We start from the raw sequence: 24,559 nt of genomic DNA on the forward strand, positions 1-24,559 counted from the left end.
CCGCGACGGAGAGAAATATTGCCCAACATTTGATGTTTACAAGGAGCTTGCGTTGTGGATAATCGTTGAGTTGAAGGATCTCTGCCCATAACCCAGTTCAGGTAAGCACTTATCTAGGGTCCTTGTTAGCTCCACACCACGCTGCAACAGCATGGATCACGATTCACACCTCAATTCTCCCAGAATTACTACCCTTTTCTCATAAACGCCGGTCATGCCAATAGTCCTTCATTCTGTGCAGTCCGTGGACCTGCTGGACAGAATATACATCTAGTAGTGTTAGTGACGCACGGAGTTTCGCCATGAGGGCTGCAAGGCCTAGAACGATCACTGGGTGGTAATATTCCCAGACTTCCAGTATCGATGAATCATTCCTTATCGGACATGAGTCACCTGGTCCATGCGACCCTTCCACGACCATCCTGCCGATGTTCCTTTCTGCACGTTCAAAATTCGCAAGTCCATGTACCAGCGAGGACTATCTGACTATCTTCGAAGAACACCACCGCCGATGAGTGCGTCAACAGCCTTCTCACAGCAAGATATGCGTGTTTTGCTAGATCAAGCACTCCATACATTTCAACAATGATCTTACGTCGACCTATACACAATCAGCTGCAGATATTGCAAGTTAACGGGGAGCATATGTTTGGGGTGTCATTGTGTTGTGGATCGTGTGTGACGAGCAACGTTGAGCTTGTGACGTAATTCTTTCATTCAACGCACAGTGAAATCACTCTAATGAATCTGTGTCTGGGGCCTGGTACTGCTATACACAAGAAGGACTGGAAAGACCACTAGGCACTCCTCGAAGAGGCGAAGAGGGTTACCGCGGCCAACAAATTGAAAGCCGCCCCAAACGTTAATTTGCCGAAGAGGATCTATACCTCGCTGCAAATTCATCTGTAAAAGAACAGAAGTCGTGGATTAGAGACTAGAGTGAACGAATGAATCAGGATTATGACAGGATGAGCTGACGACGGCGACCCAAGTGATGGGGGTCCAGCTAAAAGAATCGCCATTCAGCGTTATCAAGTCAGCATAAGAAAAGCACTCGTTAGTGTGTAGATGTTCATGCCGAAGTAGGCGTTAACTACAAAAATGGCAATAATCGTAACCGTCCGAAAGTCTGCTAAAGAATTGTAAAACCGGTAGGGGATGAAGACGACTACAGACGAGTAGGGGTCCTTTGGCATATAGAACCAGAACTTTCTTGGTCTGCACAGTGGATACTTCAAACCTTTTTTACTCCGGACATAGAGCTGAGGGAAAGAGCGCTTCTTGCACTGACGAATGCTAAGACGAAGTTGAGAAAGACACAGGCGGCCCCTACCAGGATCTCACCAATGAAGACGGCTCGCCTCCCAGAACGATAGTATAGACAGGCAGTGAAGTGAAAATATGGTTGCATCGAATGTTTGAAAGGTACTACTAGTAGTAGAGTCAGGTAGTGAATTCCAAACTAAAGATCGACACTCACTAGTAGAACGGCATAAGAATCAAAACCACATGGCCAATGTGATCAATGCCTACATTTCATCCTGAAGCGATGAGCCCGCTACAGTCATATTCGGATAGTCGTACGGCCCACCTTGTAGAAGTCACAGTGCGTATCACCAGATATCACCTTCGTCCCAAACTGCTGCAGTGTCCAAAGGCAAAATCTGCATGGCAACTTGGGGACCTTCGGGTCCAACTTAGAGTAGACGCGGTACCACAACTACATGGAACATGGCAACCGTTAGGGCTATTGGACACCATGTCCTAAAAGCAGTCTAAGTGCCATGCGGTTGGCAGGCTTGCTCGAGGTCAGAGTAAGCGTTGGTCATGAATACAAAATATTCACCAGCCTGAGTATCATGGTCAACAATACTTTCTCTACTCAAGGCATAGGAGATGCTGGGTACCAACTTCCAAGATTCAGGAATACCAAGAAAAAAGGCTTGACGGGGTTGCAAGAACAAAAAGCGACACCAGCAGGATTTGAACCTGCGCACGGGAACCGTAAGAGATATCTGTGGTTCGAATCTCTCGCCTTAACCACTCGGCCATAGTGCCATGAAATACAATCTCAGTTGTTTGTGTCAAGTTAACGCACTTGAACGTGGGAAGGATGATTGATGATTTGTACAAAACAATATCGACTCGAATTGGTGGACTTGGCAGTTGCATATCCGCTCACACCACTCTGGAAGCGAGAGCGCATACGTTTTGAGGGAAGTGCATGTTTGACGTCGTGCGCGACAACGGCAGACGCGTCAACGCTGATCAGACCAGCCTCACAAGTACTGCTGAAAGCCTGAATTAGACCGCTGCCCAAGGAGATAAACCATTCCAAGTCCACGACATAGCGGATCCCACCCGTCCAGCGCACTAATACCCTCACTTCCTATGGTTCGGTCTCTCATGTATTCTACTCCGACTACTATCTTCACTCCCAAGATTTCAACAGTCAATCACGCTGTCTCTCTCTTTTGTTCCCTCTCTTCTCCGCATCCGAGCACCCCCCAGCATTACAGAAGGCGCCTTTATCAAAGCCCTCATTCTTTCCCTCCGAACAATAGCCAACAAATATGACAACGAGCTCCCCCATATTTTTGCTGATGGTGGTGAATCAGAGCAGAGTATGATGCGGCGTGTTCTGGGGTATGATAGGAGCGATGCTGGCGCACAGTGAGAGAAACCAAAGTTTATTACACCATCCTCTGTCGAGCACCTGGTTTCATTGGACAGACTTTCAATTTGGCAGCCAGTGTCCCTCATCGATACATCTCACATTGAAACCACACACGGAGCTTGCCATAAGAAGGAACGTGATTGAATGCAGAAGTTTTGTGAATTGAACCCCTGCCGTATCCGTAACAAAACTGATTTTTCTAGTTATGGGTTCATATCAAAGCTCCCAGAGCAATCCCTCCTCCGCTCCAAACTTTTCCCCAGCTCTCCCGTCTGTCCCCCTTTCCCGGATCCTCTACGGAGATATCTACCCCAACCCTTCGTCGACTGGCTCCGCAGGACCGCACATTGCAAATACTACTGCACGCGTCCACTCGCTCTCCGTGTCCCTCACCCAGGAAATAACAAAGGAGCGCGTATTTCAACAGTTCCGATGGAGAGGAAGTTTTCCTAGCACTGGTAGGACTCAGCCACTGCGCCACTGGATCCATTATGTGACCAAAATCAGTTAATCTGTGCGTTGAGATTTAGTTCGCAGGCTATTTAGTACACTGACTAGCGAGGTGTTTTCTGAATGCATTCGGGGTCTGCCTACGATGGGGCGTTCTGCTATTAACAGTGACTCATGTCTTTATGAATATTGAGCGCCGGTCTTGCTGCATCCGAGATCATGTCGGTTATTTTGTAGGGTATTGGCCCGAGGACGGTGTGGGATTCCTCAGAGCTCTAGAAGCGCATGGATGTAATGTGGCTATAGAGAGCCAGTGACAGGACATACAAAATATTACGTTGTCGGAACTTTGAACAAGGCTCGGACCGAGTTGGCACAGGGGCCGGTGGCCGCTACTCGTTTCCTTCCAATGTGTTGCTTGTAGGTTCATTTTGATTTAAATAGGAGATGTCCTCCTCTTATCTGATCATTTGCTTTACATCCTTGTTTTCGGGATCCTCATCCTTTACTAGTAGTTGACCATGTTGACAATCACTAACATTACTTGGCTGGACCTACTATACCTTACGGCCCTTACTGGTGTCGGAGTCTATCTGGTAAAGCAGGTGATCATCAAAAAGAATCCTGCACCATATCCACCTGGTCCCCGGGGGCGGCCTCTCATTGGCAACATTTTAGATATGCCTGGCATCAAGCCCTGGCTCACATTTACTGAGTGGGGTCAGAAGTATGGTGGGTGCCACCCTTTTTCCTAAATCATGCATTTTCAAAAGTCCTTTCTGCAGGTAATATCACGCATATCGAGGTGTTGGGTCGGCATATCATTGTACTAAACTCTGTCAAGACAGCAATGGAAATGATGGACGGTAAAAGTACTTTGTACTCTGACCGTCCTATTCTTCCTATGGCTGGCGAACTTGTTGGCTGGAAGGACTCTTTGCCTTTTCTCCCATACGGTGACCGTTTTCGCCGGTACCGCAGGAATTTCCATCGCGTCATCGGCAGTCGCGCCGCAGTGGGCGTATACAACGAGATCGAGGAGGTTGAAACTCGTCGATTCCTGAAGCGTGTGCTTGCGAAACCCGACCAACTGGAAGAGCATGTCCGACAGTATGTATTATGTATCCTCGAAATGACATGATCTTGAATTTTTACTATAGTACTGCTGGCGCGATCATTTTGCGCATTTCTCATGGTTACGAAGTGAAAGAGAACAATGATCCCTTCGTTGACCTTGCAAACCGCGCTCTAGCCAATGTATCGCAGGCCACAGCTCCCGGTGCCTTTATGGTTGATATTTTACCATCCTGTAAGCTATGTTATTCTGACGTTAGCGTTTGCCTCAATGACCTTACTATTTCAGTGGTAAAGGTCCCTGCGTGGTTCCCTGGTGCTGGCTTCAAGCGCATAGCACGTAAATGGCGTGAGACCCTCGAAGAGATGGTGTCTGCACCCCACAAGTCCGTGAAGGATCAGATGGTGACTTGTTTACAGTTTTGCGACCATATGTTAAGTTTAAATTTTACAGGCTGATGGCGCCGCCTCCATGTCTTTCACCTCGAATCTCCTAGAAGGCCGTGATATGTCTGCGGAAGAGGATCACGCTGTGAAATGGTCTGCTTTTTCCCTATACAGCGGTGGTTCTGACACGGTCAGTCCATCCCTACATCCTTTAATCGACATATTCTAAGAGTACCAAACTTATTTCCTCAGACTGTTTCTGCAATATATTCGCTTTTTCTAGCTATGACACTTTTTCCTGATGTGCAGAAGAAAGCTCAGGCTGAAATCGATGCGGTTGTCGGTCCTGACCGTCTTCCCACCTTCACCGACCGAGACTCCCTCCCCTATACCGATGCACTTGTCAAAGAAGTCCTCCGCTGGAACGTTGTCACCCCTACAGGTATTGTGATCTCGTTTACGACACTACTACTATTTGACGACGGGTATCTCAATGACAGGTTTCCCCCACTGTGTGACTGAGGACGATATCCATGACGGGTACTATATTCCAAAAGGCTCCTTAGTAATGCCTAACATTTGGTTGGTACTACCCTTCGAATGATGAACAGAATGTAATGCTCTTAATTACGACAGGTTCATGCTCAACGATCCACGGACATATGCTAACCCCTCGCAATTCAACCCTGAACGCTTCTTGGCTAAAGATGGAAAAGAACCCGAGATGGAGCCTCGCACAGTCTGCTTCGGATTCGGTAGACGGTAAGCATATATACAGTGGGTTTTGAGCGGAATGCTAACTTGCTACTCCATAGTATTTGCCCAGGTGTGCCCGACTCATGTCAATTGACAGACAAATCTCTGAGCCGCTAACTTTTCATTGACAGGCCTCCACCTCGCTGACGCCTCCATCTGGATATCCACTGCAATGTCACTGGCCGTATTTGACATCTCAAAGGTTGTCGAGCGTGGCGTTGAGATCACACCTGAGGTTGATTCATTACCAGGTTCAGCGAGGTATGTCACACTTGTCACGTACAGCCCTGGATTAACACACTCCAAGCCACCCCAAGCCCTTTAAGTGCTCTATCAAGCCTCGCTGTGCAACTGCCCTTGAGCTCATTGAACAAGACGTTAACTACTAAGTTCACGATGGCGAGACCGGGAGAAACACCGGGGATAACACACTTGGCATGTGTTGTAATTTGTTGTTACACTCAGGAGTTGTTCAATATGATTCTTTGAGTTCGCACAGGGAATCATTTGCTTCAGCGGAAGTTTTGTGGACGCACTGAACGTTCACGAGACCATGTACTCATAATGTAAATTTCGATATTCCACATCAGCTCGTCCTGCAGCCGCCAATCTTTACATGTTCACAAGGCCTGAAATGCCCTACTGGTCCTGAGGCTAAGGTTGAAGCTTCGGTGGATGATATATATTAGCCGGTATTAAGATGAAGTACTCATTAGGACTGCGTGTTTGCACTAGTATTGTTGTCGACGTGAAAGTGAGTGGCTTCTGTCGAAGATGACCAAATTCATTTCAAGTCGAACCCCAGAGCTAAAAATCGAGTTGTTATTCGTCGGGTTGGTGTAGTTCACTTCCATACAAGAAGACCGATACAAGTCCACGGCGAGCGAAACTAAAGTTTATCACACCATCGTTTGTCGAGGATCTGGAATCCTTCATTGCAAATTTGCAATCGTAGCAAGACTGATCGTTTGATTCATATCAAAGCTACCAGAGCAATCCCTCCAATATTTTCCCCAGCTCTCCTGTCTCTATCCCACTTTCCTGCATCCTCTGCAGAGATATCTTACCCCAGCCCTCATCCCGTCATCGTGGTCAACCACCGCTGCAGGGCCGCACATTGTAAATACCACTGCACGCGCTCGCTCGCTCTCCGTGTCCCTCGCCCAGGAAATGGAGCGTGTATTTCAATATGTTTGATGGAAAGGAGCGTATGCCCGTTCTACAGGGATTTGTACTGCTCTGCCACGTTCGCGTCACTCCCTTAAACGTCCATTGGAGTGGGGCGCTCTAGCAGGACAGATCAGGTCGAGAGTGCCAGGGGTCCTGGCTCAGGAGTCCCGTGGGCGTATAGTGTGGCATCCCGTCGTGACAGCACTGACAGTGTTGTGTCTTTCTACATTCGATGAAATTTATGTAATCGTGAGTCTTTGCTTTGCTCAGCGGGTAAGACGAGGATGCAGCATCAAATTATTATTACCTATCAGTAACGATGCCAGCACCCATCCCCGACTCGTGGGATTTCACTCTGCTTTTACACGCAAAGTCAGGCAAGCTTGTCGCAACTCTCAAGGGACACACAGGCTCGGTGCAATGCTTGGCTTGGACTGCGGACGGAAAAACGCTTGTCTCCGGGTCACGGGATGGCTCCGTTAGGACATGGATGTAATTCCTCCGCCACATACTTGAGTACGTTCGAACTTTGGGCGGATACTGGCAATTGCCCGCAGTATACCAGTGGTCAAAAATAAGATTTAATTTTCGAAAAAAGTTATGCCAAGGAATATTTACTGGTGAAATTGACTCTTCGCTGTCTCGCATACTCGGGTATGTGCCATGTCAGTAACTCCAGGACCAGCACTAGCCGTGAAAACAGTAATTTGTTAATGCAAGCACTTGCCCTAGTGACTGAGCGACAAGTTCCCAACGAAAAAAAAAACGAAGCAAGATCCAAGAGGTACCCGCTCGGGAAATGCCCCAAATCCAATTTCCAGTCTGGCATTATTCACGATGAGGGTGGATGAACAATTGTCCGCTCCGTTGTCCACCATGTCGCACAGTCTATCGGTGGTATGTTGGCACCTACTAATGCCTGACTCCGAGTCAGCACATCTCGTCATCTGCTGGATTGCTTTGTAAGCGTCCGTGAAAGGTTGATGCGGATGGTCAAGACATTAGTACCTTCTGCACCAAAACCTCGTCTGATCATCACCACGGCAGCACGCCTTAGCTCGCTGCTTCAAGTGGAGAATCATATCATTCCAAATGCAGACATTCAGCGTGATGACCTACAAGATGAATTTTGTTGATGTCGACGGCCGGAATCCGGAGAAATGGTCCAATGCAGCTTTGATGGCTGCAAGCAATGGATACAGGCTTGCCTTGTTTCAACATGCTTCTATCACCGCAGCTGATTCCGTTTTCGATAGTTTCATTTTGAATGTGTTGGTTCGCTTGGTGCTCCTGAGGCAGATTGCTTCTGCAGTGTCATGTGCAACAGTGGCACCAGCTCTCAGAAGAAGACGAAATGATTTTTTTAAATCTAAAAGTCATATATGTTCGTCTGTACGATGCCTCAGATGTTCGGCAATACATGTTCGCCGCTCGTCCGGTATAAGGTGGCCTCATGTACACTTTTTCCCGAGCAGGTACGTCTTGGCCGCCAGGTCATAAGTTCGCACAGTGAACCCCTAGTTTCCGACAGAATTCTCGTGCTACGTGTCCTTCCAATATCTTAAGTACAAAATATCCACTTATCTGATCAATTCGCTCTTCATCCCAGTTCTTGAGTTGCTCGTCATCTGCTATTAGTAGACCATGTTGACAATCCCCAATGTTACTTGGTTGGACCTACTATGTCTTACTGGTGTCGGAATCTATCTGGTAAAGCAGGTGAACGTCAAGAAGAATCCTGCACCATATCCACCTGGTCCCCGGGGATGGCCTCTCATTGACAATATTTTAGATATGCCTCGCATCAAGCCCTGGCTCACATTTACTGAGTGGGGTCAGAAGTATGGTGAATGCCTTCCTTTTTTCCAAAATCATGCATTTTCGAAAGTCTCATCTATAGGTGATATCACGCATATCGAGGTTCTGGGTCGGCACATGTTTGTGTTAAACTCTTCCAAGACTGCATTGGAGATGATGGACAGTAAAAGCACTTTGTATTCTGACCGTCCTGTTGTTCCCATGGCTGGCGAACTTGTTGGCTGGAAGGACTCCATGGCTTTCCTTCCTTATGGTGATAGTTTTCGCCAGCAACGCAAGAACTTACATCGCGTTATCGGTAGTCGTGCCGCAGTGAACGTATACAACGTGGTCGAGGAGTTGAGACTCGTCGATTCCTGAAGCGTGTGCTTGCGAAACCCGACCAACTGCAGGAACATGTCCGACAGTATGTACTGTATATCCTCGAAATGACACGATCCTGACTTTTTACTGTAGCACTGCTGGCGCGATTATTTTGCGCATCTCTCATGGTTACGAAGTGAAAGAGAATAATGATCCCTTCGTTGACCTTGCAAACTGCGTTCTAGCCAATGTATCGCAGGCCACGGCTCCCGGTGCCTTTATGGTCGATATTTTACCATTCTGTAAGCTACATTATTCCGCCGTTTGCGTTTGCTTCCAATGACCTTACTATTCCAGTGGCAAAGGTCCCTGCGTGGTTCCCCGGTGCTAGCTTCAAGCGCATATCACGTAAATGGCGTGAAACCCTCGAAGAGATGGTGTCTGCACCCCACAAGTCCGTGAAGGATCAGATGGTGACTTGTTTACAGTTTTGCGACCATATGTTAAGTTTAAATTTTACAGGCTGATGGCGCCGCCTCCATGTCTTTCACCTCGAATCTCCTAGAAGGCCGTGATATGTCTGCGGAAGAGGACCACGCTGTGAAATGGTCTGCTTTTTCCCTATACAGCGGTGGTTCTGACACGGTCAGTCCATCCCTACATCCTTTAATCGACATATTCTAAGAGTACCAAACTTATTTCCTCAGACTGTTTCTGCAATATATTCGCTTTTTCTAGCTATGACACTTTTTCCTGATGTGCAGAAGAAAGCTCAGGCTGAAATCGATGCGGTTGTCGGTCCTGACCGTCTTCCCACCTTCACCGACCGAGACTCCCTCCCCTATACCGATGCACTTGTCAAAGAAGTCCTCCGCTGGAGCGTTATCACTCCTACAGGTATTAGAATCTTGTTTATGACACTACTACTATTTGACGACGGGTATCTCAATGACAGGTTTCCTCCACTGTGTGACTGAAGATGATATCCACGACGGGTACTATATTCCAAAAGGCTCCTTAGTAATGCCTAACATTTGGTTAGTACTACCCTTCGACTGATGAACAAAATGCAATGCTCTGAATTGCAACAGGTTCATGCTCAACGATCCACGGACATATGCTAACCCCTCGCAATTCAATCCTGAACGCTTCTTGGCTAAGGATGGAAAGGACCCTGAGACAGAGCCTCGCACAATGTGCTTCGGCTTTGGTAGACGGTAAGCACAAGTTGGTTCTGAATCTGATCGGAATGCTAATTTTCTGCTCCGCAGTATTTGCCCAGGTGTATTCAACTCGCATCAGTTAACCCACAGCATTCTGATATTTACTTGCTTTTGGTGTACAGGTATCCACCTTGCTGAAGCTTCCATTTGGATATCCACTGTGATGTCATTGGCCGTGTTTGATATTTCAAAGGTTGTCGAGAATGGTATTGAGATCACCCCCAATGTTGAACCCTCACCAGGTACAATCAGGTATGTCGCATATATTGTCACGTCCGGCGCTTGTCTGGATTAACACACTCCAAGCCACCCCAAACCCTTCAAGTGTTCTATCAAGCCTCGTTCTGCAACTGCTCTTGGGCTCATTGAACAAGAGGCTAATTACTAAGTTCATGATAGTGAGATCGGAGGAACACGCGGGAATCACACCGTGCGTCATAATTTGTACGTTACGAGGAGTTGTGCAATATGATTGTTAGAGTTCGGTGTACAGGGATTCGTTTTCTTCCGCAGATTTTTTGTGGACAGGCCATCACACTTGAGACACAGTCAAATTTGGGGACAAATTATTGATTTTTACAAGGCTATCTTTGCATTAAAGATTTCAGACCAGAGTCGGAAAATGTTTACCGTTAGACGTGATCTAATATTCATGATCAAATGGTGGATACTATCACTCCTGGGGTTCTGCAATATTGTCAATGAATCTTTTGTAACTCCTCACATCAGTAAAATTACACGCATCTTAATTTAACTTATTCAGAACTTATTCTACTTGGTTTGGTGCCCAAGTCCACTAAGACATCCAAGTTCTTGTTTTGACTTGGAACACGACTTGAGTGTCTTAGCTCCAAGTTGACTAAGACACTCAGATAACTTAAGAGCCGAAAAGTGATTTCAAGATAATGTTAAGGGTCTGTACGGACAGCGAAATAAAACAGAAAAAGAAAAAGAAAAAAGAAAAACGTCGGTCATGTGACACTATCACATGACCACCTGGAAACCCTAGATTCTCACCAGCGCTGGCAGTGCAGTGATAACAACGATGTATCCTTACCAGCATGTTTTATTCGACCTCTGGCAGCGTGAGGAGACACGCAGACGCCACCTGGTTTTTATTGTAACATGTGTAGTGTCCCAATTAGTGTACATGTATCAACTTTTATTCTTATCTCCTTCCCCCCACATCCCATATCACACATCAGCATTGTCAGGCTATGCATGGGTCTGTGAACTCCTTACAGGCCACCCAGACTACATCAAAAATAATCTTGGTGTCAGCCTAGAGGTGTTTGAAGCATTGGTGCAAGTTCCCAAGACCAATGGTTTTACACATTCTCGCAATGGTGTATCTGTGGAGGAACAACTTGCTATATTCCTGTACACCTGCGTTACAGGACTTTCAACTTGCCATCTTGGCGAATGATTCCAGCATTCACCTGATACAATTTCAAGGTAATTCTCCTATGATTCATTTTATTGTGATATCTGATGTTGTATCAGATACTTCAGGTGCTTGCTTGTTTTTTTTTCTGAAACTGAATTCTACAATACCCAAGTCAAGTTCCCCACCGGTGAAACACCTGTCTCTTCGACCATATACAATGACCCGCACTACCGCTTCTTTCACAACTGTATTGGCACTGTTGATGGTACCCATATTCAGGTATTCTCAGCAGACGAAGATCATGATACCATGCATAGCTGGAAAGGCTACCTGTCACAAAACTGTCTCTTCATCTGCGACTTCAACTTCTTATTCATCTATTCACTTTGTGGGTGGGACAGATCAGTTGCGGATGCATCGCTTTGGCACGACGCATGCCAAAATGACCTACAAATCCCAGGAGGGCTGTATCTGCTTGCAGACGTGGGCTTCGGGTCCTGTGATGCTCTGTTGGTCCCATACTGGGGTGTATGCTATCACCTGAAGGAATGGCGGCAAGCAGACGTCTCATGAGTTTTCATTCTCTCTCTCTGTGATTTCTTTCTAATTAGGTACCTATGTAGCCCTCAAACTCCCAAAGAACTCTTCAACCATCACCATGCTTGTCTACACAATATCATCAAACATATTTTTGGGGTCATGAAGCGCCAGTGGTGCATTCTACAATTGCCCCCAGAGTATGGAATGGAAGTCCAAGCACGTATACCTGCAGTGCTTTGCGCATTACATAAATTTATTCATAGATATGACCCAGCTGTATTTGATATCAATGACGATTTGGAGGTCTTTGGAGGTGATGGAGGTGATGTTGGAGAGTTGGCTGAAGGCCCTGCTGATAGAGCAGAACGGCAAAGAGCAGAGCAATGTTGGGAGGAAATCACTGCTGAAATGTGGGAGGATTATTGTGCAGAACATGTACGTTGTGGTCTACCTGTGCCTGGTCAACAATAGTTTACTTTGTACTCAATGAATGAATCAAATGAATCAATATTTGGGAGCGCAACAAGGGAGGACATGCAAGTGTACTACAAACTATCTAATTATTTGAGGGAGTATAGACACTACTTGGATGTGGCATGGAGCTCCTTGAGCCTCCTCAATATCCACATGGACCTAAGTTGAGCGTCACTCAGAGCAACATATGCGACCGCACTGGCCTCATTTTCAGCACGTGAGAAGTGATCAACCATGTCTAGAATGTCCTCTGCTGACAACCCTGGGTCATGACGAATGATGTCAATGGCTTGCGCCAAATGAGAGGTAGCATTGGGGTTTGGTGAGTGGTGTGGAAATGGGGGCATGTGTGAGCTTTCAGTGAATGTCTTGCTCAAGTCTCCTACAACGTCAATGAGCTTTGACATTGCAGCACTCCCCTCCTGTTGGGCCTGCACGCTAGCAGATGGAGTGCATGGCTTCTTCTGAGAAGTTTCACTGGTGTCATGGCCAAGAGCGCTATGTTTGCACTTATTGCTGCTATGGCTGGCACTGGTCATCACAGAGGGGTTGGTAGAGGTGATGAATGAGTAGGGAGAGGTGGGAGTAGGAACCGGCAAGCTGTTGGAAGGAGAACCAGCAGTTAATAGTATATTGTCCGCAGAGGTAGATAGAGAGGAAAGATCGAGTGCATTCCCAGTTTCAGGAAGCATGGCATGACTGGATGAAGGAATGGGTGGAGGAAGCATAGAAGAGCTGGAGGCAGGCACCTTCTTTCTGCGAAGAATGAATGCTCCTTTGGCTTTGTTCTTCCCCTTCATATTGCACATCATTTCATCAATGGCAGCAAAGTGAATGAAGCCTTTGTTGGCAAAGGGCTTTGCTGCAGGGCAGCTCTTGAAAAAAAATATCAGGACTGATCACAAGTAGACCACAGCATACTCACCCTCACAAGTTCATTCCATACACTCTGGTTCTCAGGTGACACCCCTACTCCATCTGCATCACTCCATGTAAGACCAGAAGTGCTCTTAATAAACTGAACTTGGAGAAATGCGCCCTTAAGGTTCCCCCATTTGCTCTTGCAGGACCCAGGTAGTTTGTTGGAGTGTGTCTTGGACCCAGAGGGAGCAGGGACTGAATTTACATACTCAGATGCGCTCTTCCACACATGCTTGGGGAAGTTCAAGCCATCACCAGAGGTAGAAAGCTCAGCAGTGAGATGATCAAGTAAAGCAGTCTCTTCAAATTCTTGCCAACAGTTAGAGACATTGGCATTGGAGGTTTGTGTGGTCTCTGGGGTGTCTACAGAGCCTTGGGAGCGGAGGGACCATCCAGATCCTGCAGATCCTATGTCAGATTCCATCATGTCAATCGATAAGTGCTATGTACACTTTGATATATCTAATATGTACCTGAGATTTCCCAGGTGGTCATGTGATAGTGTCACATGACTGACGATTTTCTTTTTTCTTTTTCTTTTTCTGTTTTATTTCGCTGTCCATACAGACCCTAAATTCAAAGCACTTTGTAAGTAAGAAATACATTAAGACACCAACTTGAAAGCATGATGGTCAATAAAATGATTAACATAGAATCCTTGGTAGGCATCTAGAGAATCATGAAATTGAAGGCCCTGAGGCACAAACTGAGTACTGAATATTGGGAGTAGGTGAGCACCACAGATAATACTGTCAATATGGATAATTGACAAGTCATGAGAGCCATCCTCATTGAGAGATGGCACCACCATCCACATGCCTGTGAGCTTGTCTCGCTCCTCTGCAATCCGATGAAACCATTGAACAAGGGCACATGGATATGTGTGACCAGTCATCAGTAAATTCACATATTTCTTGAACTGCCTTTTTGGTAACTTGTCACTGGTTAACTTCCCAAAAAGGTGCAGATAAGCCATGCGCAAGAACTGCAACACCCACTTGCCACAAGCAATTTTAAGTTGAAAAAGCAGATGCATCCTCTTGACTGGACCTTTTTCCACTCTTATTTTGGCCTTTTTTCAATGATTTTGCCTTTGTAAGTAGTGCAAGTGCTAGCAAAAGTAGCAGCAAGTAATAACACTTATTTTACTTATTTTCTACTTGTTTGTGACTTAATCACACTTTTTGAGAGAAAAATGACTGCAAAACATGGCATTTCAAGTGACAAGTAGATTAAGTATAGAAAAAGTTGAAAAAAGACACTAAAGAGGAGTTTCAGAAGCAATAGCAGCAGCAAATTAATGAAGCAGCAAAGCAGTAGCAGTATGAAGCAGTGAAGCAGTGAAGAGTAGTTGCAGTCCCAGTTAGGGATCTGCACAGGTAAACCCTGGGGTACCAGAGGCCATACCCCACCCATACTCCAAGATATACCCAGACCCTCACTGCGGGTATGGGTTTTTTGATGGGTATGAGTAATGAGACCCTGGGTACCACCTGTCAAGGGTATACCCATGGGTCTCCTGTGAAATTCATAGTAATCTATGACAGAAAATAACTAGCTACTTGATGATAATTTGATCCCACCCATCCTCCAGGTCCACCTCTTCCTCTGCTTTCAGATCAGGCAACATACTCACATTCACGACATCCTCGCTCTTCATGAGGTTAAGCTTGCTCCAGAATCCAAGACAGAGCAGTGCACATGTTGATTATGTGGAAAGGTGTGACTGAACATGCAAGAGCAAAAGATGGCCATGGCTGAAGAGCTGTTCGACATTGACTGAGGTAGCTGCAACTTTGTTAGTGACATAGCATAGTAGGTAACACGAGTGAAAATAAAAACATACCAGGGATAGTTAAATAATCCAGTCCCATTCATGAGAGGTGTGGGTATGATCCATGGTGTTTGTACCACCATGCAAGAGCATCTGGAGCATCCTCGACATCAGCACTCAGATAGCGGTGTGAAGAAGAAATAGGTACTAGGCTGTTAGCAACTAGCACTACTTATCCTAAGAGGTGCGAGTTTAATTGATTGGCCTGAGAGGACTGCTATTGAAGCACTTCCTTCAATTATGTGCGAGGGAAGTAAGTGAGTGAAGGAGTTATAACCTATATTGGCCTAAGAAACTTAAACACGGACTGTATGTATACCTCTGAATTCCTATACCAAAGAATTGACTGTGAGTGCAGGCAAAAATTGACCGATGTTAATATCACAGGAGCAAGATGAACTGTTAGAAGATACATGTGAACATATTGGATGTCAGATGCCAGTGTGGCAGATGTAATGCGCACAAAATCAGCCGTGCTCTATGGAGTGGCCAGTAGCAAGGGATATAGCACGAGTGAAGAACAGTGCTAAACTACCAGTCGCGGGTCGGGTATTCTTGCAAGAGCTTTAAGGGTATGATCCTAGCAGTACGGAACTTCAGAGCGGTCGAATTGCGCAGGATTGTCAAGAAAGAGCAAAATAGATGGATAGCGCAAAGTCTACAAAAATAACATGAGAATGACTCTCTTATAGAGCTGAGTCTGGGGGAAAGGGAACTACTCATTCATATGTACTGCAGTCGTTTATATCACAGTGTGTGAATGTCCGGAATGCATAGGTGAGAATTGTAGCATAGTTAGTGAGTGCGCAATGAGTCTATAGGTAATAAAACATCATGCACTGCAGAACATGAGTAGTCGTGTAATAAGACCTGCAGCTCATTTAGCAATGACATTTGGGAAAAATAATGCACCAGCGGAGATAGGTGGACATGGATAGGACATGGGAGGGCGGATTCCTAGGACTGGTGTGACAATCATACCAGCGCTAGGCATGTATGAGTGTCATAGGCATATTTTGCCTTGTCCAGAGGAAAAGAGTAAGGCGCTAGTAACCAGCACTATTCAGCTCCCAAGCTATCTGCTTTGGAACCACTTTTCTCCCATAGTGCGCTACCCAGTCCAACGCCTAGGTATTCTGTCCTCCCATGTCCTGCCTATGTCCACCTACCTCCGCTGGTGCGTTATTTTTCCTTAAATGTCACTACTCATCAGTCACAGGTCTTATTACATGTGTCCTCGTGTTCCACAGTGCTGCATGTTTTATTACCTGTTGCTACATCATGTCCTCACCAGTGTTGCTACTATACTCGCCTATGCAATCCTGAACCCCTATGCAGTATGATAAAATGACCCATCCTACATACAGTACAGTACTTCCCTTCCCCATACCTTTGCTGGTGTAGGAGTCACTTTAGTCGCTATATCCTAGTTTTAGTGCAATCAATTCCGCTCTTGCCAATCTCTTTGATCACATGTCACTTGACTTGCTTTAAGTGCATGTTGCTAAAGTTCCCTCTTAAGTTTGACTTTCACAACGTCGGGATCGCTATCGGTAGTTGAGCTATAATCTAGTTGCTATCGGGCATTCCACTTGCACTGTCTTACCTTACTCCTCACTTTTGCTCCCTTTGATTTCTTCTCACTGTCGCTAGTTGGACATCGCATAAAACAACTTGCATAGCGCCTCTCACTTATATGCACGTTTCTCTTGTTGGAACCTGCTTGTTGCTAGTTGCTGATCGCTATAGCACTACTCATTGGTTTTTTGGTCTTAGGTCACTATAGGTTATTAGTCCTTCGTGCTATCGCTCCCCTTGCATATTAGTAGGGAGTTGCTTCATTAGCAGTCCTCTTGGGTCGAATACTACACTTGCGCCTATTTGGATAAGTAGCGCTAGTTTCTAACAAGCCTAGTCGCTATTTCTCATTCACAACAGTCATCTACTATCAGAAGATCATGTTGCTGCCATTGGGCAGGCAATGTGGGCAATCTGGCATGGCTTCAAGTCACATCACATTGCACCTGTCACTTGGGGGGGTGCGATGTAGGGAATGAGATTCCTCCAGGCATATATCGCCCATATTGCGACTCATGACAATTGGTATAGTGTGCATCTCACTATTTATAACTTTCCTGTGAAATGTGCCAGAGGCGCGACACTTTCCTGCACTATGCGACGCATTCCCATGCATGCGCTTAGCACACTCTTCCCATGCTTGGTCGCACTTTGTTGCGCAGCATCCCAGAGCATCCATCCATCATCCAACCAGTTCCCTAGTGAGTCCTTTCTTGTTTATTCTCATTATCAGGCCATATTTAGTATTAGTATGACATTATTTCGTCATGGACCCTTACTTACATACTTAGAGCACTCCCTATTTGCTTCCAAGCCCTGGGAGCGCACCTAGGCACAGCTTACCTGTGGCCTAGGAAGTTGGGAGACACCTACCACCACCACAGAATATAGCAGCCACCATCCAGTAGTCATCTAGCAGTTAGAATCCATCATGAGTTAGCATCTATCAGAGTCGTCGCCCTAGTCCTCAGCTCAGTCTCTTCATCTTCAGTCTTAGTTCACGCCTTCATGCCTTCTACCAGTCTTTTACACATTTGCGCATTGTGTGCACCCTATTCCCACGCTTCGCGCACCTACGCGCTCGACATTCCCATGCACATGCTTTCAGCGCACTTCACCAGAGTTGATCTGGCATCACCCAGTGGATCTTGCTTTCTTTGCTTCCCTTAAGGGTCGAACATATTGCCTGGTGCACTTCGACCAACATCTAGAGAGTCAGTAGGCCTTCCTCTCACCCCAGGGTGAGAGCCCTCTGTCTTTCTTTAGCTCTGCAGCCCAGCAGAGTTGTTGAACCTTCAGCGAGCTCTGCTGTTAAGAATGAGTTCATTGCAGAGATGGTGAAGGCACATCCTGAGGTGGGATTCTGCAAACACTATTGGAAGATTAACACATTGGCTATGGCACATTATTTGTCTTGGAAGCAGTCATATTTGACTGACTCTAAGGGGATTCAATTGGAGGCTAAATTGGACAATTTGTCATGCAAGAAACGCAAGTTGTTGAAAGTAAAAATCTCCAATGATGATTCTGAACATGCCATGAAGAGGCTCAGGGTTGGCAACTCTGATGACTCTGATGACTCTGATGGCAGCATTGTATTGTCACCCACTATCAGTGGCAACTTGATAGACTATGAGACATCAACTTCATCCCCCCATGATACCACTGCATCCATGCCCTCTGAATATCCTGCAAGCACAAGCACATCAGACACAGACCCATCCACTACCACAAACACTTCCAGCTCCAACACTTCCATTAGCATGAACATATCCAAGGACATTTCTATACTTACAGTGGCTCAAAAAACTGTCCACATGTTTTTGCATTTTTTACTATTTACAATATTGTGTGAGAATACATAAAGACCTCAGTGACATGCTGATACCATATTGTGGTGCTGCTTCAGGGCTTTGGATTGAGCACCACATCGTGAGAATCAGAGGAGATATGGTGGAGATACAAGGCTTACAAAATCATGACTCATATGGACAGTTTTTTGAGCACATATTAAAACTATATAAATCATCATTTATGACACCATAACAATCATGCCACCATTAAATAAATTATAAAGTGGTGTCATTATGTCATTTTAAAACCATATCTAACTATACAAACCAAAAATTTCCATATGTCATGGTTATATTCACCATGAAAGCCACCCCCCCTGCTCAAAGGGATAATATTCTCTCTCTTTCCTATTCTGGCCTCTCTGCTTGTCAAATTTCCTCTAGAACTGGAGTATCCAAGTCCACTGTGGCCAAGTTCATCAAAGAAAGTCACACAGACAAGGAAAACTTCTGTGAAGGGCATCCATCCAAGCTCACCTCTACTGATAGGAGGGCTATTATTCAACATATCACTACAGGAAAGGCTGATAATGCTGTCCAGGTCACCTATTACATCAATTCCACCATCACATTCCCTGTCTCTTCACACACTGTGAGAAACATTCTCAAGACAGCTCATCTCAGGTCAGTAACAAGGAAGAAATGGCTCTCCTCTCTATCACACATATGCAGAGAGGACTAGCACCCTTCTTTTTTCACATATATACCTTGCCATCTGACCCAATCCTATTTATTGTGGTCTTATATGATCATATAACATGCTTCCAGTCCATGTAATCCAATTCTGATGGGCTAAGGCAAAGGTTAGTCATCTCTGTTTATGTGTGATAGTCACTGAGGTCTTTATGTATTCTCACACAATATTGTAAATAGTAAAAAATGCAAAAACATGTGGACAGTTTTTTGAGCCACTGTACAAATGCATCCAATGATGGCATTCCCACAGTTGCAAACTCATCCAATAAAGCTACTCTCATATTCACAAACACATCTGACAATGACTCTCCTGCAGCATGCATGTCTACTGCACCAGGTACCATCCCCAATACCATTCCTGACTCTACCATTCCTGACTCTACCATTCCCAATGCCATTCCCAATGCAAAGCACACAGCGAGGATTGTTATGAAGAATCCTCTGTATGCTTTTTTACTACTGGGTTCCTGTGTCTGATGATTGTTTTGTATAGTGCAGCATTCATGAATAGTAATGCAACTCTGATGATGATTTTGGCAGTTTCTACTATGGCTGTCTCAGATCCTCCTACTACCATCCCCTCTGCCATACCTGCATCAAACTTGGGCTCCAGTGAGCTGAAGCCTGTGGCATCATCAGGACCCATGATTGTAAAGAAGATGTGGCCAGGTAACATGAAGAACGGCAGGTATGTCCTAGCTCTAGTGTTTATTCCAACTCGACTCAAACATTTCTAACCAGCTTGACAGGAACCTTTGTGCACATTGGTGGTTGAAGCAAACAAATCTGTCAGGCTCTTCTGCAGAATTCAGGACTGCTTGAGTGCTGAACAGATATTGGTATGTTTTCAAAAACATTACTGACTTGATGCTAACAAATACTGTCAGAAATATGGTGCAGAGTGTGCACAATTGGTGAGTACTAGATTATCTTACACTCTATATGCTAACTTGCTCCTCTGGTAGATTGCAGATGGGATGTGGACGCATTGCAATGCTATGAACATCACAAAGTTGTTGGGTGGGTGTATCTACTAGCTGGTATAGTAGGAGTGCAGCCAGGTAGCAGGAGGGGAAGCGTGTTTCTTTTGGATCCATATTGCATTGTTTTCACATGTACCTGCTCTTGTTGAAATGCATAGTTTTCAGTATATCTGGTCAGTGAGAGGAGAATGATTAGTTCATCTACTGAAATCTAGGTACAGCAAAGTAATGTGAACTCAGATCATCCTAGTAGATTAAGGTAGTAACAAAATGTACTGTGTGTTTCATTTGGCTACCAACAACTATGGAAATCTAGCAACACCTTTTCAGTACACCTTGGTTGATTCCAGTAGGTCCAATTCTCACTGGAGATCAAGGACGAGTCAGAGATAACAAGAATAGACACCTAGTGACAGCGATAGTGATCGTGGCATAATACAAGTGTGAGTCAGAGATAAGACAAGTCCAGAGATAAGTCTAGTGGCACATGATGTAATACAGTGTAAGAGTAAGAGAAAAATGAATAGGGGCATACATTGACTGTAACAGCTGCTGCAATTTTGTCCAGGCACTGATTGGTAAGGAGCATCTGACTGAGTGCCTTGTGCTTGCTTGAGTGTTGCCATGATTTCTTTACTGCCTTGATATATTTGGATTTGGTGATGGATGAACAAAGCCCATTTGGGGCACCAAACAATTGGATGAGAATCTCATAGTAAACAAGGAAGTGTTGTCAGAGCAGGGAAATGTTAAAGTGGACACCAATAGTCTGGAAAATGATGCAGTATCTATGGAAGCACTTGAGGGCATCCCTGAGCTCTGTGAGAGTATCATCTGTGATGATATTGGTGTGAACAATGTAGCAAAATTCCAGAAATGCTCAAAACACTCAAATTACATCATCTGGTACATGGCCTTTGATTGCTGAAAGATAGACCTAGTAGATAGTTGCATAATTGTACACAAAATAATACAAGCATGGGGCTTACCTTCATTAATGCTTTTGAGTTGTCACCTGTCCATTGTGAGAATCCACACCCTTGGGGAAAACACCATAGACTAGGGAACAAGGGTACAACAGAAATTCTAGTATGTTGTCAGTTCTCACTGTAAGAAGATGGGAGAAAGCACAATTACCTTCTATCAATATCATCCATAATCTCTGCTGCTCCTGCTTTTCCATACTCATGTTTGAGATATTTACCCACCCATTCAACCAGGTGGTCCTTGAATGTGCCTTTAATTAGTTGATGCAGCAAGTCAGGAGCAAGGAGCTGGTGGATGTTGGCATGAGAAAAGTCATTTGTGAAGGGCTATGCAGTGCAATGGCTAGTGACACAATACATGATTAACATGCAAGGGAAGACATACCACTAGCTTGCCAATAATACCTTACTCATCCCAGAGTACACCAAAACTAACTGAATATACAAGGGCATCAGTATGCTCACATGATCAAGAAACACCTCCATCATCAAGACATGTAGGAAATGCGAGACATCTGTCAAAGTAAATAGTGGGACCATGTATAAAGGAGATGACAGCAATGTACATGAAAGTGGAGGAGACCACACTATTCAAATGTCAAGTTTCATAGACATGTCACCAATGAATGAGACACCATGCCCACATAGTCATTACTTGGAGACTGCACTATTCAGATGTCAAGTTTCATGGACATCTTGACATGAGGTGGAGATAGACAAGAAGATCTTACCTTCTGCACCAATTTTTGACAATACCTGCCAGTACCACTTGCTCTTCATAGTCTACAATGTAGGGTCCCAGTCCATAAATTGTTATGAACTTGGATAAAGTGTCGTTCCAATAAAGGAATCAGGATCAGGGTCAATTAAGGATAAGACCTTGTCAGGTCAATGCCTCCCTCAGGAGCAATCATCTAGACTCCCACAGGATCTAGAGTTCAAATGGGACAATGGCTAGCCTCCTTCCCAAGGAGCTAGAGTTCAAGTATCAAGGAGAACCAAGTAGATTCAAGTTAAAGAGAATACAAGCAGTAACTAGGGTTTATATACGTAAAGGAATCATGCACAGACCAGCTGGGTGAAGGTTAACAAGTACTAAGAAAGAAAGGTTTCATGGGAAAACAAGGTATGAGTCAGAGATAAGAGAGATCATGAGGAAACAGCAAGGTGAAAAGGAAGTGTTAGAAGTACAGCCATAAGGTGTCTGCAGTGATGGTGAGAAAAAGAATAGGGTACTGTAACATAAATAACACAGCAATAGTGGCAGTCACCACACCATGTAACTTCCAGAGTTGTCATTCCAGATTTGAGATTGGTGAGGATTTTTGAGAGTGAGGAGTGAAACATCTGCTTCTTGAACTTGCAGAATGCAGGATCATTGACACCTTTTTGTTTGCTGCAAAAAGTAAGCTTCAAAGTAAAGAATGAAAAAAACAGCTAGTATGTACTCTTGGGGATTGCCATAAATCCAACCAGAACCAAGGCATTGTGATGCACACACCAAACATTGTTGTGAAAATTCCCAATTGAGATATAGAGTGGATAGTAGTCATTTTGACCTGTGGAAACAGACACCATTGTCTTGTCACTACCTAGGATGATGGGAACAAAGGCTGTACCATGTGTTTGCAGGTCTTGTGTGATTTTGTCCTGTATCAACATTAGTGCAAAATCATATGAGTAAGGGATATGTACATACTGATTGAAGCCAGGACCAGTCTCCTGACATAAAGTCTTTATAGTGGCATTTCTCATCCTTCTCCTGAAATTCATGATATGATGTATAATCAATTTGGCCTACATAGTCTGAATTGGCAAGCATGTTCTGCACAATGGCATGAGGGTCCCAGAACCAAACATCATATGACTATTGCATCCAAAGTGGACAGTCTTCTGCAGGTTTCTCACCACTGAACTCGAGGGAGAAGCTTTGCCATGCAATGTCACCTAATGGTGTTGCATCAATAGTGTCATATAAGTCTTTGTGGTCAGTGAATGGTGGATTGTCATGATGGACAGCAAGCGTGATACCCCAGTAGTAGAGGATCTTGTTGATTTGGTGGGCTGACATCTGGTTTTTGGTGTACAGGAACTCAGCAGCCTCAAATTCTAGCTGGTTGCAGTATGGAGTCCAGTCACCAGGACTTTTCATAGTGTATGGTGTGAGAGGAGTGCCAGGATTGAGAAAGTTGCTGTTCTCATCACAAATTCGACCTGTAGGTGTGATTTTCTATTGAAAATGACTATCACCTGTAGCAGGATTATTGTACTTACTGGTCAGTGCCTTATGGTAGTCTCGAACAAGTCTATGCCTGAACTCCCAGTGCTCCTTGTCCTTTGTGAGTCTTGGGGCCTCTTTGTCTTCAACCTCTTGAATGGAAGCACATCATGAATGTAGTGCTTGACCAGAGTGAGTAAATGAATAGCTGTGCATCACACTTTGGTAGGATTTTAGCCCAGTGGTATTTTTCAACCAGTGTTTGCACCCAGGGTATGGACACTGAATACATTGGGCACTAAATGCCTGTCATTTGAGCTGTGTTTGAGGGACATTGTGGTCTTCAGGCATGTTGAGCAGACCTTTGCAACTTGAAAGGACTAAAAAATAGCAAGTATTAGCAAACCTGTCAGACTAGAGTGAATCATAATATACTACATACATGGAACAGGTGCAAGCAACATGTAACTCTTTCAAAGTCCTTCTCAACCTCCCTACCCTCAGTGAAATTTTTACATCCACCAACAACCAAGCCTTTTCCAAGAATGACACGGCCAAACACTCATCCTAAAAATGCAAATCAACATCCTGGTGAAAATGTTCTCAAAACAAAACAGAAAAGACATACTGCTCATCAAATCCAGGAAGACAATGACTGCATTGAGCGCTAGCAGCAAGAACAGGAAGCTGCAGCTTAGCATAATGCTGAGTGTATTGCTGCTATTGAGGATCAGAGGGCCTTGAACAACCTCAAAATCATAATGGATCCACCAAGGCCAAGGCCTCAGGTATGACCTGTGTTGAAGGTAAAGAAACTGGTTGGTATAGCTGAGGAGGATGTTGAAATGATGGATACTGTAGATGAAGATGACATTCAGCCAGTGGAGGGCAATCCTGAAGAAGTACAGGCTCACCATAATGATGCTGAGACTGACCACATTATGTCCAGCAATGAGGAACTTGCAGAGGTACAGCCAAGGAGGAAGTGTGTGCAGAAATGGCACAATGCAAAGCTGTCCAGGTCGCACACCTCATTGATAATGCAGCTGGCATCAATCAAAAGAAGAATCAGAGAGATGTTGAGGCATGTGTTATGTCAATAGGTGACCAGAAAAAGAAGAAAGGAGTGTGCGTCAATATTGTTCCCAACTACCATGTTATTACTGACTGAAACAACTATCTTTCACCTTGATATCCTTGATCAATTTAGTATGGCTGATGTCAGTATGGA

The 24,559-nt window shown here is 44.9% G+C and overlaps 5 protein-coding genes and 1 non-coding gene across 6 annotated transcripts; 3 read left to right on the forward strand and 3 right to left on the reverse strand.

Moving 5' to 3' along the window:
* Positions 1 to 1,968: 1,968 nt before the first annotated feature.
* On the reverse strand, positions 1,969 to 2,058 carry BJ212DRAFT_t80. Its single transcript has one exon. It is a non-coding gene; the product is annotated as a tRNA-Ser (tRNA).
* A 1,590-nt stretch (positions 2,059 to 3,648) lies between these two features.
* BJ212DRAFT_1482527 (cytochrome P450) lies at positions 3,649 to 5,733 on the forward strand (the record flags this gene model as incomplete). The annotated part of the gene is made up of 11 exons (XM_041340434.1): positions 3,649 to 3,859; positions 3,913 to 4,237; positions 4,288 to 4,436; positions 4,491 to 4,606; positions 4,656 to 4,778; positions 4,841 to 5,030; positions 5,089 to 5,170; positions 5,225 to 5,350; positions 5,404 to 5,414; positions 5,476 to 5,605; positions 5,652 to 5,733. The coding sequence occupies 11 exons, from the start codon at positions 3,649 to 3,651 to the stop codon at positions 5,731 to 5,733; spliced, it is 1,545 nt and encodes a 514-aa protein (XP_041191390.1).
* A 1,787-nt stretch (positions 5,734 to 7,520) lies between these two features.
* Positions 7,521 to 8,360, forward strand: BJ212DRAFT_1588627 (uncharacterized protein). The gene is made up of 3 exons (XM_041342435.1): positions 7,521 to 7,716; positions 7,771 to 7,989; positions 8,046 to 8,360. Exons 1-3 carry the CDS (start codon positions 7,607 to 7,609, stop codon positions 8,077 to 8,079), a joined length of 363 nt encoding a protein of 120 aa, XP_041191391.1. The 5' UTR covers positions 7,521 to 7,606; the 3' UTR covers positions 8,080 to 8,360.
* On the forward strand, positions 8,159 to 10,246 carry BJ212DRAFT_1482528 (cytochrome P450; the record flags this gene model as incomplete). Its single annotated transcript, XM_041340435.1, has 11 exons — positions 8,159 to 8,650; positions 8,725 to 8,738; positions 8,789 to 8,937; positions 8,993 to 9,108; positions 9,158 to 9,280; positions 9,343 to 9,532; positions 9,591 to 9,672; positions 9,727 to 9,852; positions 9,907 to 9,917; positions 9,981 to 10,110; positions 10,165 to 10,246. The coding sequence occupies 11 exons, from the start codon at positions 8,159 to 8,161 to the stop codon at positions 10,244 to 10,246; spliced, it is 1,515 nt and encodes a 504-aa protein (XP_041191392.1).
* A 2,819-nt stretch (positions 10,247 to 13,065) lies between these two features.
* On the reverse strand, positions 13,066 to 13,445 carry BJ212DRAFT_1221544 (uncharacterized protein; the record flags this gene model as incomplete). Its single annotated transcript, XM_041329391.1, has 2 exons — positions 13,066 to 13,134; positions 13,185 to 13,445. Coding segments are annotated over 2 exons (330 nt in total), but the record flags the coding sequence as incomplete, so codon positions are not given.
* A 6,429-nt stretch (positions 13,446 to 19,874) lies between these two features.
* On the reverse strand, positions 19,875 to 23,262 carry BJ212DRAFT_1447828 (uncharacterized protein; the record flags this gene model as incomplete). The annotated part of the gene is made up of 11 exons (XM_041338453.1): positions 19,875 to 19,940; positions 20,660 to 20,833; positions 21,114 to 21,210; positions 21,262 to 21,437; positions 21,496 to 21,515; positions 21,537 to 21,541; positions 21,842 to 21,930; positions 22,362 to 22,495; positions 22,559 to 22,760; positions 22,810 to 22,977; positions 23,128 to 23,262. The coding sequence occupies 11 exons, from the start codon at positions 23,260 to 23,262 to the stop codon at positions 19,875 to 19,877; spliced, it is 1,266 nt and encodes a 421-aa protein (XP_041191394.1).
* Positions 23,263 to 24,559: the final 1,297 nt, after the last annotated feature.

The sequence above is a fragment of the Suillus subaureus genome (genome assembly GCF_016647635.1).
Source record: "Suillus subaureus strain MN1 chromosome Unknown BJ212scaffold_23, whole genome shotgun sequence".
Taxonomy (NCBI): domain Eukaryota; kingdom Fungi; phylum Basidiomycota; class Agaricomycetes; order Boletales; family Suillaceae; genus Suillus; species Suillus subaureus.

Excerpts from the sequence above, each read along its gene's own strand:
- BJ212DRAFT_1588627 (XM_041342435.1), top strand. The coding sequence starts at position 7,607 with ATGCAGACATTCAGCGTGATGACCTACAAGATGAATTTTGTTGATGTC. Across the intron at positions 7,717-7,770 it reads GCTGCAAGCAATGGATACAG|TTTCATTTTGAATGTGTTGG; the intron begins GCTTGCCTTGTT and ends CGTTTTCGATAG. Across the intron at positions 7,990-8,045 it reads GTACACTTTTTCCCGAGCAG|AATTCTCGTGCTACGTGTCC; the intron begins GTACGTCTTGGC and ends AGTTTCCGACAG.